The sequence below is a fragment of the Tiliqua scincoides genome, chromosome 3, assembly GCF_035046505.1.
Source record: "Tiliqua scincoides isolate rTilSci1 chromosome 3, rTilSci1.hap2, whole genome shotgun sequence".
NCBI lineage: Eukaryota > Metazoa > Chordata > Lepidosauria > Squamata > Scincidae > Tiliqua > Tiliqua scincoides.
This window is the reverse complement of record NC_089823.1, coordinates 143,894,269-143,911,946: the sequence shown is the minus strand read 5'-3', so window position 1 is coordinate 143,911,946 and position 17,678 is coordinate 143,894,269. Positions and strand designations below refer to the sequence as shown.

General features: G+C 42.2%; 1 protein-coding gene across 22 annotated transcripts in view; it reads left to right on the top strand.

Annotated features, from left to right (window-relative positions):
- LDB3 (LIM domain binding 3) overlaps positions 1-17,678 on the top strand; it is a 192,488-nt gene that overhangs the window by 68,901 nt on the left and 105,909 nt on the right. For 21 of the 22 annotated variants that reach the window (XM_066622485.1, XM_066622490.1, XM_066622492.1 and 18 more), the window contains exon 3: positions 8,804-8,955. In XM_066622485.1, coding sequence (XP_066478582.1) covers positions 8,804-8,955 — 152 coding nt within the window. Of the gene's footprint in view, positions 1-7,570; positions 7,710-8,803; positions 8,956-17,678 lie in introns of all 22 variants that reach the window. The other variant, XM_066622477.1, reaches the window with a different exon arrangement.

Here is a 17,678-nt window from a genome sequence, read left to right as displayed (position 1 = left end):
TGCAGCATCTAATCTCATACTGGGCAGCTTCTGTTGTAGGACCCCGGGAAGTCCTTCTTCACCATCTCCCACTCACTCAGAGTCCAATCCTGAGCTCAGCACACTGCTCACCGCCAGCACGTTTATGGGCCCTAGTGCCAGTGCTCCACTGGTGTTAGCCCAGCACTGGCCGGCGCTGAGCTAGTGCCGGGTGAGAGCTGGAGCTCCACCGCTTGGTGGTCACGTGTACCTCCGAGCAGCAGATAGGTAGATGGAGGCATGGGGGGAGGCGGGGAGGAGTGATTCCAGGGAGGGGGGAGGCGGAGGGAGGGCAGGGAAGAGGCGTTCTAGAGGGAGTGAGTGGGGCTGGAGGGAAGCAGGCTGCACGACACAGAGGCTCTTGATTCCCTTTCAGTCGCTATAGAATCAAGTAGCCCCATTGCGGGGCTGGTCGCTTTACCTGGGGGAAGGGAACAAAAGTCCCCTTCTCCTGAGGAGCTGCTGGCAGCTGCCTGGTGTATGTAGGATGTGGTGACAGCCATTTTCAGCTCTGCTGCAGCCCCATGCGCTGGGCAGCTCAGGATTGGGCTGTCCATCATTTACTCAGAGCACACCCATCTGCTTCTCCTTTCAGAGTTCTGAGCCACAACAACTTTGGCCTGAAAAGGTTGCCTATTCACCTATTCACCCAGCCCACTACTGCCTGTCTTACTGTTCTATTGCAGTGACTGAGCTGTCTGTAACCAAGAGCACTAGCTCCAACATTTACTTTTTAAAGAAAAAGGTGCTGAGGTTTAAGCCTGACTGAACTTCATACCTTCTGCTCTGGAAACCCTTTTCCCTTTATCCTCAAATGTGTTGGGATGGTCTGTTGTCACCCAGCAGTAATGGAAACCCTTCTGCAATGTGAAAACATGTCTCCTTTATTATACTATTAGCAGCAAAAGCCTGTCATTATGACCAGCAGAATAGTGAAAGGGCCTATATACTAGAAGCCCCATGGGTGTTGCAATGTGCATGAAACTTAAGCCATACATAGGCATTTGCTTCTCAAGCACAAGGAACACCTAGTGTTGGGCAGCTGGATGGCCAGTGTCGGAAATCATGGAAAGTAACTCTCCTCACATTCAGCACTTGCCTCTTTGGACAAACAGAATGTAAAGAGAGCTGAGATATGTCCAGGGAATATGTTGACATGGAGTGTGTGTCTAGTGTGCATGCTCCTGCTGTCCCCCAGCAAGCACTCCCTGTATCTGGAAAGAAAATGTATGAATAGGGCTATATGTTGCTTCCCCTTTTCTTGCACCCCTTCCAAAGGAACAGCCCAGGTGTGTGTGAGTTGCAAAGAGACAATGAAACAGATGCATTGGCTCTCTGCTGTCTGTGGAAATAGCTTGGAGCATGGCAAAGGAACAGAATGTGAGGAAACAGCTGTTACGGACAAAGATGTTCCAATCCCCTTTTGATTGCTTCCATTTGAACAACAGAATAAACTTCAAATTTAGGTTTTCACATATGCTCTAAACAGCATCTGCTTACAATTTGATACACTATACTGCAAAATTTGAAAAAGACATTGCTTAAGGGGAAAAAGCTATTATTTGGTGAATGAGATTGACATCCAGCATTTTACTGTTTGTAGAAGCTGCATTTTGTAAAGTAATAATGGGAAAGGTAACATACTTACACTAATGACAAATATATGAAACATAGGGCTCAATCCTACCCTATGCTGGAACAGGCAAGCCAAGAGTTTTGCTCTGTAACCAGCACAGGATAGGGGCCCAAGGTGGCTCAGCCAGAGGCAAGGCAAAACTTTTTCCTTTACCTCTGGGTAAGGCGTCCTTTCCCCTATGAGTCTCCTCGGACTGGCACCACCTCCTGAGGTGGCGCAAATCTGAGGAGAGTGGAGCAGTTCCACGCCACTCCAGAGGATGAGGTTTGGGATTCAGCATAAGTGCTGGATCCCAGCCCCGCCTCCCACTCCCCACCTGCCCGCCCCCAGCGCCACCCACCACCCACCCTCTCCCCGCCCAGGAATGTCTCCCTCCTGCCTCCTCCCTGCCCACCCCAGAGGCTTGCGTCTGCCCAACTGGCCTGACACAAGCCTCACTGAGGAAGCTGGCGTGAAGGCCTCTGCAGGCCAGTGCACCTCCATGCGCCGGCCCAACTTTGTCCCGAGGAGGTGCAAATGTGCCTTACAGCATGTTTGCGATCCTCCTGCGCCTGCACAAGGGACTTGCGCCGGCCCATAGGTGCCTCAGGATTGTGCCCATAGTTAACTTAAGAGGGCTTATATTGTATTTTATGTTACATACACATATAGAAGACTATAGTAGCAATACTACTGTGGGGGGGGGGCATAGAATACCAAGGAAACAGTCTAATTGCCCAAATAATAAAAGGTAATAAAAGCAATCACGTGTGCAGCAAGTCAGTACCTGGAACATCAGATCATATTCAAAGCCAAAGCCATTTTAAGCAGCTGAATATGAAAAGTGACTTCAGGTCAATAGGTATCACTTTAGAAACCCTTCCTATAGTCTTCAGTGCCCTTATAGGACATGACCTTTTACAGCTTGGGTGGGCTGAATATGTTAAAAATAAAAACTTTTGCAGTTACATGAAAATATAGAAACCTTAAGTTATTGTCAGTGAGTTGTGTTGGACAGAAAAGGCTGGGAAGAACCAGTAAATTAAAATTACTCTATCCTAGTGCAATTGTCAGTGGGGAAAAAAGACATGAAACCCCCAATTTTATCTAATGGTGTGGAAAAAGGTTACAAGGATGATCCGTTTTTGCCAGGAATAGGAGGAAAGGATGGAACATTAAAATAAAGTTCAAGAAACAGGGCAATAACACTATAGCAACCTTAAGCAGGCTGTTTTAAGATATATGATGTACATTTCACTGTGAAATACAGTATAGCTCTTTAAAATGGAAGAAGCTTTAACATTAGTCTCAGTGGAAATGGTTGGAGAAAACAGAACCTAGAGGAAAACAATCCAGGTGAATACTGATGATAGTTATGTTATGTCAATACAACAATATTATATTTTGTATGTAATATACAACTTATATTACTCCATATCTCCCTCATAGACATGGTAAAATCCTCTTTACCATTTGGCAGGACAGTGCAGATCATCAAACCCAGGCTGGGATACGCTTGTTGTCTGTCAGGGCCATCTGGATTAGAGCTGGCACAAATGTGGTCTTTGAATTCTCTGGTAACTTTGGTGTTGAATATTTCCCACATATTCTCTCAATATTTACTGCATACTTAATGAATATGTTAGATCTGCTTTTGACTACCACTGATGCTTGATGTCAGCTTTTGAGATTTGACAACTGAGACTTGACAATATTTGAATATTGACTTGTCATGGAATATAATATTTGTTGAAAGTAGCAGGCATTCAATGGTATTTCATATTTAATAATTAACATGCAAAATGTTTAATATTTGACATATTGTAGGTAACATGCAATGACACTTAGTATTTGCAAGTAGTTGACACTTTATGAGACTTCACATTTGAGACCTGCTGTGTTTGTGTGTTTGGGATGTATTTTTTAAATACTGTATGTCTTTTTCTTAAATATGCAAATACTCTCCTGCATTTTGAAGTGGTACAGCCTAGCAAAAGCTATATCATATGACTTTTTGGTGACTCTGTCCAAGGAAATTCAGTGGCAGTGAGCAGAATAGAAACCAGACATGAAGACAGTAACAAATCCGAAGAACCATGTTGGGGCACATTTGACCTGTGAAAAACTATAGTGTAGACAAGCTCATGGTGTCAGCAGATCAGAAGCTCTTCACTCTAATCCTTGCTTCTAGATTGGAACAAGATAGACCCCAATGTTCCGTGATACTTCAGAGTTGGCTTTCCCTTATCTGTCACTGTGTACGTTGCTCACTTTGGATTACTGAGTGTTCCCTGCTGGTCCCAATTGCAGGCTTTTGGCTTTCTTGGAATAGATTGTGGAAATCAGTTACATCTAATTATAGCAGTTATAATTCATCTTTGGAGAAGATGCAGTATTTGGGGAGTCATAAACCTTGGTTAAAGATCATACTCATTTATTGTCTTTATTTTTCTAAATATATTGGAAGCAGTTACATTGGTTACAAGGGGGAACTAAAGATATAAATTTTTGTTTTTGTTTTGAATAAATGAATGAATTTATAAATAAATAAATAAATAAAATTTTAATTAATGAGGGCCAATCCCCTCCAACTTTCTAACATTGATGCAGCCACAGTGCAGCCCAGAGGTGAGGGAACGAACATTCCCTTACATTGAGAAGACCTCCGTGACTCTCCCCCCAATCTGCACAACTGCATTGGTGCTGGAAAGTTGGATAGGATATAGATCTTCATGTTTGGTTTTCTGTCCAGTTTTCGCTATTTATTGCACATTTCAGCATCATTTTTATCAAAATATTGAAAAGTTGCCCAAACTTCCAAGGGCAAAAGCTTGTATTTGAAACAAAATGCATTTATTTATAAATAATGGGCCTCAGGTCTATTCTCTGGCTTTGTGGGAACAAGATTAAGTTTCTTCTTCTTTGTACTTACTAATTCCTCTTCATACTTAGTTGAGAAATTTTAAGGAATTGAGGAATGTTGGGATTGATTTTCTGCCCATGATACAAAATAACTTGCCTGAGAATACCCAAGTTTTGCCTCTCAGGTTTTTATTTTACATGTACCCTGCCCTATACTACTAAAATGCTGGCCTATCCATTTGTGGACAGATGTAGGTGGTTAAGGAGAATGTTGTGAGATGTTAAAGGGCTGCAGTATTCTCACGTAATCCTTTCCGACTGGCAGGAATGGGGATAATGTATTGTGGCATTAGTAAGCAATAGGATATGACACCCGTAGCAGAAGTGCTTTGTAACTGTTGGCTTGGTACCCATAGGGTGCCTGAAAAGAATTAGGATTCTACAGTTGCTGAGCAACACCAGTGCGTTCCTCTTACCGTTTTTAAGACAATAAGATGGAAAGAAAGAATTGTCCCTGTCTAGGACTAGCCTTGCTAATGCGCACATGGGAAACTTTGGATAATGTGATCAACAAGCAGCCAGTGACATAGCTAATGATCATTGTAGCCCAGTGCCAAGCTCAAAATGATGCCTCAGAAATGATGTCACAACCAGAAGTGACGTTACCCCCAGGCTTTTGAAAAAGTGAAAATTGGGGGGAAAACCCTCCTCCTCCTCCCAGCAGCTCTCCACTCACTTGCTCTGCTGCCTCCCACCAGTCAGTGGCATAGCTAAGGCATATATTGACTACCTGGGGTCAAAGAAGATTTTGTAGCTCCCCCGCCCACAACAAAATCAAATTTAATTAAATAAATAAAAAAGTGTTCCCCTTATTGATTAGAGACACTGTGCTGGGGTGAAGGGGGACAGTTATTCTCCCCCTGCTAAATATAAGAGGAGCACCACTTGAAAAAGTGCCTCTTTACACAGTTAGCAGGGGTAGCTGTATTAATAGAAATGAGAGCTGACTCATATTAACACCTTATTGGTCCTATGCTGTATCATAATAACATCTTATTGGGTCTCAGAATAATCAGTCTCATAGGTCGGTTTTGAGTTAAAGAAATCTACTTTTTGCTCCTTAGAGCAGTTACGTTTTCATTTTCTGGTTAATTGGCCATAACTTTTGATAGAATACAGATATTCCAGTGTGGTTTGCTCATTTGCTTTCTGCATTAAATTACCTTTCCAATGATATATAACATGATGGTATTATGTTATACCATACCAAAGTTTTCACAATTTTGGCCGCTAGTCAAGCTCAGCTTGTTGCCTCCCTAAAGCTTGTTGCCTTGTGCAATTGCTACCCCCTCCACCCCTTTCGCTTCACCACTGCAAGCAGCATCTAGAATAGTGATTCCCAACCTGGGGGTTGCGACCCCCAGGCCAGCAGGAACCACTGTGTTTAAGAAGACCACTGTCTTTAAGGAGAGTGGCAATTAGGTGGTAATGGTGCTGTTGGTGGCAATGCAACTTCCAGGTTTTTTTTTTTTTTTTTACTTACCAGTGTTTGGCAGTAGCAAGAATCTGGGTTTTGTAGTGTTTTCAAACACCCCTGAACACAGGTCAGTCCAGAAAACCCTTTTTCTCCTTCATCAGCATTGGCAGCTGTGTGAAGCTACGGTGGGGGCAGGGGGACAAATGCCCCAGGTGCTGCTCTTGCTGCATGCTCGCTGCCGCTTCTGCCTCTGCCTACTGCACTGCCCCACCTGCCCATCCAAGCTGTTCCGTGGGCAGGCGAGGCTCCACACAGTGCTCAGCAGTGGATGAGAAGCCTTCTGAGGCTTCCCTCGCTGTTTACTTCTGGTTTTGTTGGGAAACCAGAAGTATTGTTTAAAGCAGCGGGAAGCTTCAGAAGGCTTCTCAACCACTGGGGAACGTTGTGCAAGGCTCCGTGAGCCTCAGTGAGTATCTGGGGAGGGGGGAACAGCATGTCATGGACCTAATGAGGTCAGGTCCACTACTGAATGCCGTCGCTTCTAAGAGTGCTGTCACCACTGGATTGCCACCCCCCTGCATAATGGTCCTGCATAGTCTTAATGGTTCCCTTACCTTATTGTAGGGAACCACTGATCTAGAATCTCATACCAGGAGGAAGTGGGCAAAGGTAGCAACAAGTGTATTCCAGTCAAGATATTGACTGGAGACCTTACTCAGAAGTCAATGTTCTGAAGAACTTCCGTTAAAGTCTCCGGGAAAGTGATATTCATGAAAACTGTGTTGTTTTTGGCTGATATGTATGTGCTGATTTCTAAATTGGAACAGGCTTCTCAAAAAGACTGTTTTACTGAATTTTTACCTGGGGATTTCATTTTTCTGGAGTAACTCCCATGCAAATATCACAGAACACAGAAAAAAAACACCTAGTTTCTAATTTCCATTTTGGAAGCCAGGTTGATTAATTCTAGGTCCACTAACACTCCTGCTAGTGAAGAAGGTAAGTTAGATAGCTTGAGCAGGAATTCCTAGTTTGGGCTGTCTTTTTACTTTTTTCAGTAAGAGTCAGTGCTCAGTAATGACTCTTCCTGCTTGATAAGTTCAGGCAGGTGTGAAACACCAGGAGTCAGCTTTCCTGGGTTTAGATATGTCAGCAGTTTAGAGTAGCTAACATTTTTAGGACAAGATGGGCATCTATATTTCAAGTTGGGGAAATTTATAGTCTTGTAGAGATGACGGCTGAGGACTTTTTTTTCTTTCAAAGAGCTTATATTAGTCAGGGTCTCATCTTGGTTTCTGCTGGGCAGTCCCCAATCCCTATTATATCAAGTATCACAGTTACTAAACGAACCCAGCCTATTATTTAGGAGGAGTTATGCTATTCAAATTCCAGTCCGACAAGAGCAAATACAGTATTCGGCCCTCATGCTATTTCTGTTCTGATTGCTTTGGTTGCTTTGTCTATGGCTTGTAGGGATATTATTTTTATACTTGATTCAGCATTAGGTGATGCAAAGAATCAATTTCCTTGTATTTTCATTAGTTAAGCAAATTATTATTAGTCATAACTTCAGATATGTTTTTGTTGTTTTTAAAAAGGGCTATATTTGGAACTGAACAAGGACTGGCTCACCAGCAACATTAGGTCTGCACAATCAGAGACATAGGCAAAGAACTCTTGAAGGACCCAATCCTATCCAATTTTCCAGTACCAATGCAGCCACAATACAGTCCCAAGGTAAGGGAACAAATGTACCCTTGCCTTGAGGACACCTCCATGACTGTCTGCCCCCCACTGCAGCATGCAGTGCGTGCCCTGTTGTGACAGCTGCATCAGTGTTGAAACGCTGGATAGGATTGGACCCTAACTCCCTCCTCTGCAGTGTGTACAGAGGCTTTGGCAGAGCCCTGCCTTTAGGCAACTCACAGCCCAATCCCATCCTCATTGTTGCCATTACCAAGATGGCAACAGCTGTATCCAGTGGCTCCACTGAGGCTGCTGGAGATCTCCTCAGGGAAAAGGGACTTTTGTCCCCTTCCCCTGAGGAAAGCCCCATGTCCTGCAATGGGGCTTCTCAGGTCTTCACTAGGTATTTTGCCAGCACAGACAAGAAAATTCTGACACGGGAGATAGGATCTGGTGGAGCAGGGCTCCTTCAGGATCCTCCCCCATCCTCCCCTCGCCCTGGAATGCCTCTCCCATCCCAAAAACTTGTACTACCACTCGGCAGTATGACTCCCCTCTGGTGTTCTCAGGGTATATTCCATCCGGTGCTGGGCCTAGCACCAACTTGCGTGGCCTGGTGCTGGCACACCTTCCTAACAGGGTGCCATAAGCATACTTTATGGCATGTTTTCAACACCCAGTGCTAGCAGTGGAGCTCAACGCCGGCGCTGGAGGGCCATTGGATTGGGCCCTTAGCTGCTCATCACAGTTTGCCTGTACCTTGCAACGCACTCAGGAGATAGCACCTCAGGTGCATTGGGGAGAACTTGGACTGAGCTTCTGTTGCTGTTTACAGCCCCTAACTATCCAGGCGCTTATCATTTCACTTTCATTGAGTCTATATATTCCTGTGGTTGTTTTTTATTTTAATGAGATGTCTGCTTGTGAAAGCAAGACCTTTGCAATTCAAGCGTATCTCTCTGCTAAGAAGCTAAAACAATATCTATATGTGAAGAATTCATGCACATACAGATTATGCTGTCTTACAGCAGAGCAGTTAATGTAATATAAGGTACATGTGAGCACTGAACAAATGTGAGTAGATGATTGTAGTCTTGTTCTGACAGCCTTTCTCTCTCTCTTTTTTCCCTTTTTTCTCTCTACAGATTACACCTGGCAGCAAGGCAGCTCAGTCCCAGATGAACCAGGGAGATTTGGTCGTAGCAATTGATGGAGCCAACACGGATGGCATGACCCATCTAGAGGCCCAGAATAAGATCAAATCAGCAAGCTACAACCTGTCTCTTACTCTTCAAAAGTATGAGGATAAGTTATTTTCCATTCAAGAAAGTGATATTTATTTCATTGGAAGATGGACACCGTCTTAGAGATATTTTGGACATTGTCTTGCATTGCAGAAGCAGAATGCCCAGGTTCCCCATGCTTCCTATTCCTGCACATCTGTACTGTATCTGAAATGTAGCCTTTGACTATCTCTTGCTTGAATTATTTACAGCCCCTTGATGCACATTAAGGACATGCCAAGGCTACATTTTGAATGTGATGTTGTGGAATAACAAGCATATCAGACTTGTACATCCAATCCTTCTGTTGCAAAGTAATACATAAAGTTGGTTTTAGAGCCAGTTTTGATGGCACACTTCCTCTAGTAGGATAGACCCAAGGTATGTCATATCCAAGCAAAGTTAAATATGCTGAATTCTAGGATATTTTGTTGTTTTTAAATCTCAGACCTGGTTCAAAGAAACCCAGTGGCCCTGGAGAGTGTGGTTGGACCACCATTGGGCTCATAGTCAAATAGCACTCAGATGTAAGTGCCATTTGTGAGAACTGTACCCACCATGAGAATGGCTTGTGCTTACTGCTATTTCCATAAACTTGATTCCTCTTTTGGACTGCTACAATCATACAGTCATAGTCACCACATTAGTAGTCCCTTATGTGGAATTGCTATTTTGCACGAATGACACATCCATATAATCATTATCAGACCACTAGTGAAGGGGCAATCTTACCACATTTATCATGAGAAACCAGATTCCCTTGAACTAGACATTTGCATCGGGCCAGTGTGGGCTCCAACAAATCTCCATAGGGCCAGAGGCTCATTGGAGATTGGGGGCTCCCTGAGAGCCACATTGAGAGGCCTCAAGGGCTGCAAGTGGCCCCAGGGCCGGGGTTTGGGCACCTCTGAACTAGACTATTGTGCACCAGTTTTTCCCAAATTAAATGGTTGTAGAATTTGTTCCAACAATGTAACAGTTGGAATGGCCCTTGGAATTCTGTCTTTTTGCTTGAAGAATCTGAAATGGAAAGAATATTAAAGAAGGGTAACCATTCCATTCGAAGTTGGAATATATAAACTTCCATGTGTGAGTAGTACTGAAGTCCTCAGTATACTGGCAATTTTGTCATTCAGCTGGATGGTGCTTAGTACATATATTCTATTAGCAGAATGTGGAGAAATGCAACCATGTGGGGGATATCTCTATGTGGCAAACTGTTAGGCAGGACTCTGTAGTTCTGCCAAACAGAGAGGCTGCAGTGGCATTATGGGAATATTTGGAGTTGCATAGGGAGCTAATCTGCAGGAATAATTTCTGGTATACAGTTTTGTGTTCAAATTGTCATGGAAACACTGACTGTATGTGTGAAATGAACAGATTAAAACAATCCCATTCAGGGTTTTATGCACTTTCATTTGTTGTGCCTTGTTTGTGAAGGCACTGTGCATGTAGAATTATGAGCCATAGATCATTGGACTTATGTGTTTCAGAACTGAATTTTTCCCCTTGTTCTTTTTACTTCCTGGCACACTGCAAATTGGATTTTAAACAGCAGGAATATGAAAGGTTTTTCACTTGGAAAATTTCCTGTACATGTAATAGCTCAATCAATAATAGTTGCCTTGAATACTTTTAGTAGAAAGGCAGGGCACAAATATTGCAAAGTAATGTAGTGAACATAAATAATGTTTGAGAACATTTTTTATCTGTATTGAAGGGAGGATACAGCCTTGTAATTAGCATTTTATAATTACAACATTTGTGTAAACTGATAACCATGCCCCCTAAACACAGAAGTAGGCACCTCTTAAATCACCTTTTAAAGAGGTAAGGTGTGTACTTCTGTGGGGAGGGGGGTGGATTCTGAGGTCTTGGAATGAATTAACAAAAAACAGTGCATTACTGGGTTCACATTACAATATTTTCACAGTACAATGGTGTCTCCAGAATGGATTACCATTGTAAAGTGAGGATCCATTGTATGTTAACAGCTGCAATTTCCTTTTGTGGAGAAGTGTAAAGTTCTGCACTTGAACACATGGGCCCAGTTCTCTATCTTCGTTAGGGATTCAGAGCTTGCCTAAATGCAGTGGATTCACTGAAAATATGGCAAGACTGCCCAGCTTTGGAAGATTGAACATACTGTGCACATGCTACCAATTCAGGTATATGTGATGTAAATACACATATTTGCAGCCAGGCCTTAGAAACAGTTTGCAATGAATTTGCTTAATCCAGGCCAATACAATCTGTGACCCTGCCAAAACAGTGTGCCACCAATCTTATAGTGTGGCCAACCAGGTTCTTGACAATAGGGACATGCAGTGTGGGTGTGGCAGGTGAGGCAGAACTACCCCATCATAGTCCATGGAAAAGCACTGCAGCTGCCCTGCCAGCTTACACCTGAGGAGGCTCTCCTTACACCTGCTTTCTCAGGTGTAAGGAGAACCTCCTCGGGTGTAGGCAAGCAGGGCAGCTGTGGTGCTTTTCCATGGACTATGATGGGGTGGTTTTGCCTCACCTGCCACCCACGCTGCACGTCCCTGCTTGGCAACCTCAATTTTCTGACGGAGAATGAAGAAACGAAAATGGACCTGGGTCACAAGTTCTCCAAACTGAGATTCATAGCCAATGTAAGTTCATGGGAACTTTGACTTTGTTAAAGTATCATGGATCTAATACCTAACAGCAGTTGGGTTTTTTCCCCCCTCTGTCATTGTTTTCAGAATGTGCAGAAGGATGTGATCCACAGTTAATATAAAATCGAGACATCTGCAGTCCAGTGAGAAATGCTTTTCTTGAGTTGCACCTGGCACCCAATAGTGATGACATTTCCTTTTATTGATTTTGACTCCAACAGTTTCATGAGCATTATTTATAATCCAGAAGTCCGTACTAAGTTTGGTACTTCTCACTTTATTACTGCTCTTATGCCTTGCTCTTGCAAGCTGCTGTACTGGCAGCTAAGCAGATTCACTGCTCTTTCTTTACCAAGGATGCTACTGCAGCTAGACTGACTTACCGTATTTTTCGCTCCATAGGATGCACCTGACCATAAGATGCACCTAGTTTTTATAGGAGGAAAACTTACTTTTAAAGTAAGCCTGCCCTCCCCCTGTGGCGCCTGCGCAAATGAGGACCTTGCCCCCCCCGGTGCAGACCTTGCCCCCTTTGTTCTCCGCCTGCCCTCGCCCTGTGGCGCCTGTGCAGATGAGGACCTTGCCCCCCCGGTGCGGACCTTGCCCCCTTTGTTCTCCGCCTGCCCTCCCCCTGTGGCTTCTGTTCAAATGAGGACCTTGCCCCCGGTGCGGACCTTGCCCCCTTTGTTCTCCGCCTGCCCTCCCCCTGTGGCACCTGTGCAGATGAGGACCTTGCCCCTGGTGCGGACCTTGCCCCCAGTATTCGCTCCATAAGACACACACACTTTCCCCCCAACTTTTTGGAGGGGAAAAAGTGCGTCTTATGGAGCGAAAAATACGGTAAGTTATTGTGCATGCCATTGCAGCAATACATATCCTTAAGATATTTAAGGCCTCTTCTTGATTTTTATTTGACCCAAAAAGCTTGCCCAAGACAATATATCCTACATGGTGAAGTTTATCAAAACTACCAAAAATGTTTGTAGGAAGGATAGCAACACGGTTCTCAAATATATTGGAAAAAAATGCTTTACTTGCTAGTTGAGTCATCCTTTTATTTATCTGCATATTATGCTGAAGCATCACCTTATGGACAACCTCTGCCCCAATAAAATCAGTGTGAAATATGGATGGATCCGTAAAAATGGTAGTCACAACCTAATAAATAACTTTTTGTAAGATTTGAGACTTTTAAATTTCCCTTTGTGCTTGATGTTTTAGTTAGTTTTTATCAGCAGATAGTATGATTTATTACTGTTGCTCGTATGGTTGTATTATTTATTGTATTGTTACATGATTGTGCCCCCCCACCCCAACACAAGCAGTGAGAAATTCCAGGGTCAAAGTGTTTCCTGGGTTCAGGCTTCCTTTGGAGGAGGGATCACACTTACAGGTCTTTGTAATATTTGCTGTGTTTACGAATTTGCAGGTTGAGCATTAGATGGAGTCCAATAGCAAAACACTTCTGAAAGCAACACTAAGTATCTGTTGTAGATGCTAGATGTTGTTGGCTGACAGCCCCTTCTTTTAGCTTTTATTTCCAGTTCAGGCTTAAATCACATCTGCCTGCCTACCAAACTCAAAACACACACTCTTCAGCCTGTAGCTTTTTCCTTTTTTGTTTTCTTCTCTGCCCAGCAAAGCTACCTTGAGGCTTTTTAGTATTAAGAATATTTATATACATATATATGAGCAATATACATCTTTTCTGCAGTTCCAAAATATGGAATATTCCAAAATACAAAACTTTTTTGAACACCAATATGACTCTTAAAAAAAAAGTTTTCACAGACTTTTTTTCATGCACAGACCTTGTTTCATGCACAAATTTTTAATAATAATAATAATAATAATAATTTCTCCTCAGACTTTATTCAAGGCGGTTTACATAGGCAGGCTATTTAAATCCCCGTAGGGATTTTTACAGTTGAAAGAAGGTTCTATCTTTCAAGAATCACAACAATTCAGATGTTTCTTTCTGATCTGGTATCACATTCTGGCCTCCATCCTCCCACGCTCAGAGCAGATGGAATAACTTGGCTCAGCTTGTCAGCTGCTTCAAGGTCGCACGGTGCAGGTGGCCTCGAACTGGCGACCTTCGGATGTTATCTTCAGGCAAACGGAGGCTCTAGACCAGACCTCCTGCCCATGTATATTGTATACAACTGCCTTCAGGCAGGCAGATAGGATTCCAGGAGGGTGGGGTGGACAGTGGTCCCCAGTCTCTTCATTCATTCATTCATTCATTCATTCATTTGGATCATGACACAAAAAGGTTGAAGACCACTGATATATAACATGATGGTATTATTTGAAAATGCCAAGATTTTCACATTTTTGGCCAGTAGGTGTATCACACACACCCCTCCCCCAATGGTATCTCCACACAACCTCCAAACACAGTGTGGTCCACACACTGCTAGTGATGCCACTGGATCTAGGAAAAGTTACATACCTTTAAGTTCCATTGCTTTCAAAAAGGAGAGTTAAACAGATGCTTAAATATCTCCTCTTGGAATCACTGGGTCTTGAAAGTACTTCACTTTGGCTAGACTACTCATATTTTGACAATTTGACAGCTTTCCCTATTGAGATATAAACAGGAAGTAGAGATGGAAGCATTTATTTATCCTAGATTTATTTACCATCTATTGGACTGAGTGTGAAGGGATTGGTTTTAAGTGCATTGAGTAGACTGTGTTCTTGTTAGCTTCTGTAAAGAGCTAAGAGACCATCAATCAATGCCATATCTTTAAAGGGCAAAGAAGTATTTGTTACACAGCAGATTCTACTTTGGTATTAGTAGTGTTTGCAGAATGCCATTCTCAAAATACCATTCTCAAAATACCAACTTAGAAGGTAGTATTAAAACAAACCTTCCCATTTGTCTACGGTATATATTGCCTGGGTGGGTTATTGGAGATACTCTCCTTCTGTGACATTACTTTGCATTCTCTGTGTAAAGGTCACAGCAAGCATTAACAGCTCTTCTGTCTGAGCTGATGACTTCACTCAGTCTGAATAAAAATGGCAGCTATACATTTGCCTCTCAGAAGGCAAAGTTATTACTGGTTTTGTCTGCCACAGTGAGCCATTTTGCTTTTGATTAGTGCGGATTGGCTTAGAGAACTGACAAATGGGCAGCAAATTGTGCGTGCATAAACTTTAGTGATAGATATTGAGCATGGAGACGCAACAATTGAGATATATAAAGTGAAATGAGGACTGTCAGTGATGCAGCCATAAATGTTGTGGTTTGCAAGACCATTTTCTCTTTATGTTCCTGCATGGCGTTTTCCATAGAGGTTGCTTTTGTCCAGCATCCTTGTGTGTGAAGTCTGATGTTGCAACCTCTTTTAAATACATTGGATTGTTTTATTTATCTTGTGTTACAACTTTCTTGATGCCATAGTCTTGCTAATTGTTTTCATCAATTTTAGAGGAGAGTTGTTCTCTTCGGTAGTTAGTACACATGTAAGTACATTTGGGTGAGTACTGTATATTTGATCTGCTTTCTTTTCAATCTACAGATATGATTCTGTGGCCAGTAATTCTTTTGTTTTCAGAAGTAAAAGATCAGGCAACCAGGTGGCATTATGGTGCATGTTATGCTATTCAACCAGATAGAGAACTCTCAGCCATAGGGTTTTGCATTAGTGCTTAAGAAATTGAAATGTGTCTGTAAAATAGTTTCTGCTGGGTTGAAAAAAGTCCCACTAAACCAGTGGAGAGCCCCACTAATGCCAACGGGTGTATCAACAGTGAAAGGGCTATAAGAATTTCTGTTTATTCCACAGGAAGATTGTGTATGAAATAAAATCATGAAAGGTTTTCACAGGTTAAAGGTTGATACTATATTTGTTGGTCTGCTCTTTAAAGATCAAATTCATTTGTTAAGCTTTTTGATTATATTATATAGTTACATTCTTTTGATTAATAAGCAAAGGAACCAAGCTTTTGCAAGAAGCACAGCTTTGATCTAACATCTTAGCTCTTGCAAGGTTACCTTGCTTGCAGGAAACTGTAAAGTAGTAGATAAGGACTTTGACAGCTGAACAATAATCAGGGTGGAATCAGGAGTCAGGGAATGAACCAGGAGATAGATGTTGCCAAGGTAAGATTTTAACTGCTACAGGAAGGTTTTATAGGTTTCCTGTTTAGAAGGACCAATTAGGTGAGCAGAGCCAGTTCAGAATCTGAGAATCCTCACTTTCCCCAAAGATGCTCCTAGTTGGAGTCTGGCAATCCACCACATGAGGTGCGTACAGAGGGTCTTCAGTTGTAGCCCAGAGGTTACTAATAGTACTAAAAATGACTGGGAAGTAATTTTGCTATCATTAATAATATCTATATACTACTTTTCAACCAAAATGTTCACTAAGTATAGACATATAGATAGTTCCCTGTCCCAAAAAAGCTCACATTTTGCACACAAAAAATTAAAAGTGTGCACTCTTGCACACAAAACATCTGTGTGCAATTGCACATTGCACACATGTAACTGATCTGTGCAGTGTTTCTTGTATCTCAGGGGTGGCCAACTTTTTTGACCAGTGCACAGAAAAAGTCCCAAGTACAAGATATTACCACTGTAGTGCATACTACAGTACAAAGTCCTGTCTGTGCTGTTATGGTTTTACCTCTATTCTGCTGGGGAGTTTGTGACAGTGCAGCACAGGAAAGACAGACCTGATTGTATTGCCATTGGCCTACAAGATCTTCTGTTCCTGTTTTGAACTGCCACAAACTCCAGCTGCACAGGCTGCTTGTCCTGTCTGTTCCACGGATTGTCCTATTATCTGGAGAGCTTTATCCTCTGTGAATACATACAAACAGTTGACAAAAAACAAAGGTGATATTTATCATGCATCCTTCCCAAAAGCATTTTCTTCTTGAGAAATTGAGGCAGTAAAACAGAGCATCAGAAGGAATTCCCATCAAGCTTGGTCATTACTGAATAGATAATTTGACTTGACCTAGAGATAATATGTTTATCATGATTAGGAATGAAATGCTGCATTATTTAGATGAAAATGGGGTTTTATGTGCACAATGGGATATAAGACTTATCAAATGATATTGATTTTTCTTTTTAAAAGGGTAGCAGAAGATAGTAATCCAGCCAGAGGATATTTTTTTAAATGGTGAAATCTCTGATGAGTCACCACCATTTGGACAAGCAAGAATGAGAACTATGTGGATTTTATTGGACAAATATAGCACTTATAGATATGTCAGTAAATTCCATTTGATCCTAGTATGGTATTATTTGGTTACCTTGGTGGCACTGTTAAAAGAACAGGTAGAACTTTTTTTAACTGTTACAAAAATTAACAATAGTAGTAGTACTAGAACAGAGATTTTTTCCAAATACCGTATGTATGGCTGGTATTCAGGAATCTTCAACAGATACTAGTTATGTTTAAAGTTTACCAATTATATTACTGTATATAGGAAGATAAACAAGAAAAATATATTGATCTTTGTTGGAATGACACATACTATCATAATCTGGAACCATAGGTTTGCTTTTCAGTAGAGCACAGTCCTATGCATATTTATGCCCTGTGAACTCAATGAGGCTTATTCTCAAGAAAAGGTGTTTAGGATTGTGGCATATTATTATTTAAGTCAAGTCAAGTCAACCTTTATTAGGCATAAACATTTGGTAGGTGAAGACTCTGTACGGAAACCGTAGAGAGAATATAAACCTAATATTATTATTTAAATAAGTGAAATATATTGTTATTGTTATTTAAATAAGTGAAAACTTTGGCATCAATGCTACAATAGCTAGATAGGTTAAGACACTGGCATACCTAGGGGGGTCAACAAATGAAAATGTTCTGGGGTGCCACATTGGAGGGACAGCAAAATCACTTATCCCCTACCCACTGACCCTCTGTTGACTCCCGCCTTAACCAGTACCACCCAGCTTTCACTTTCTGGAGGAAGTGGCCTTCAGAGTGGCACAGAAACACTCTGATGGTGGCTGCACCCACCCTTCCATTCCAAGGCGCCTTTCCAGGGGATGCAACTACCTCCTTCACTCGACCATAGGGTAGCATCTCTGCTCTCTCTCCCCTTCCCCAGCA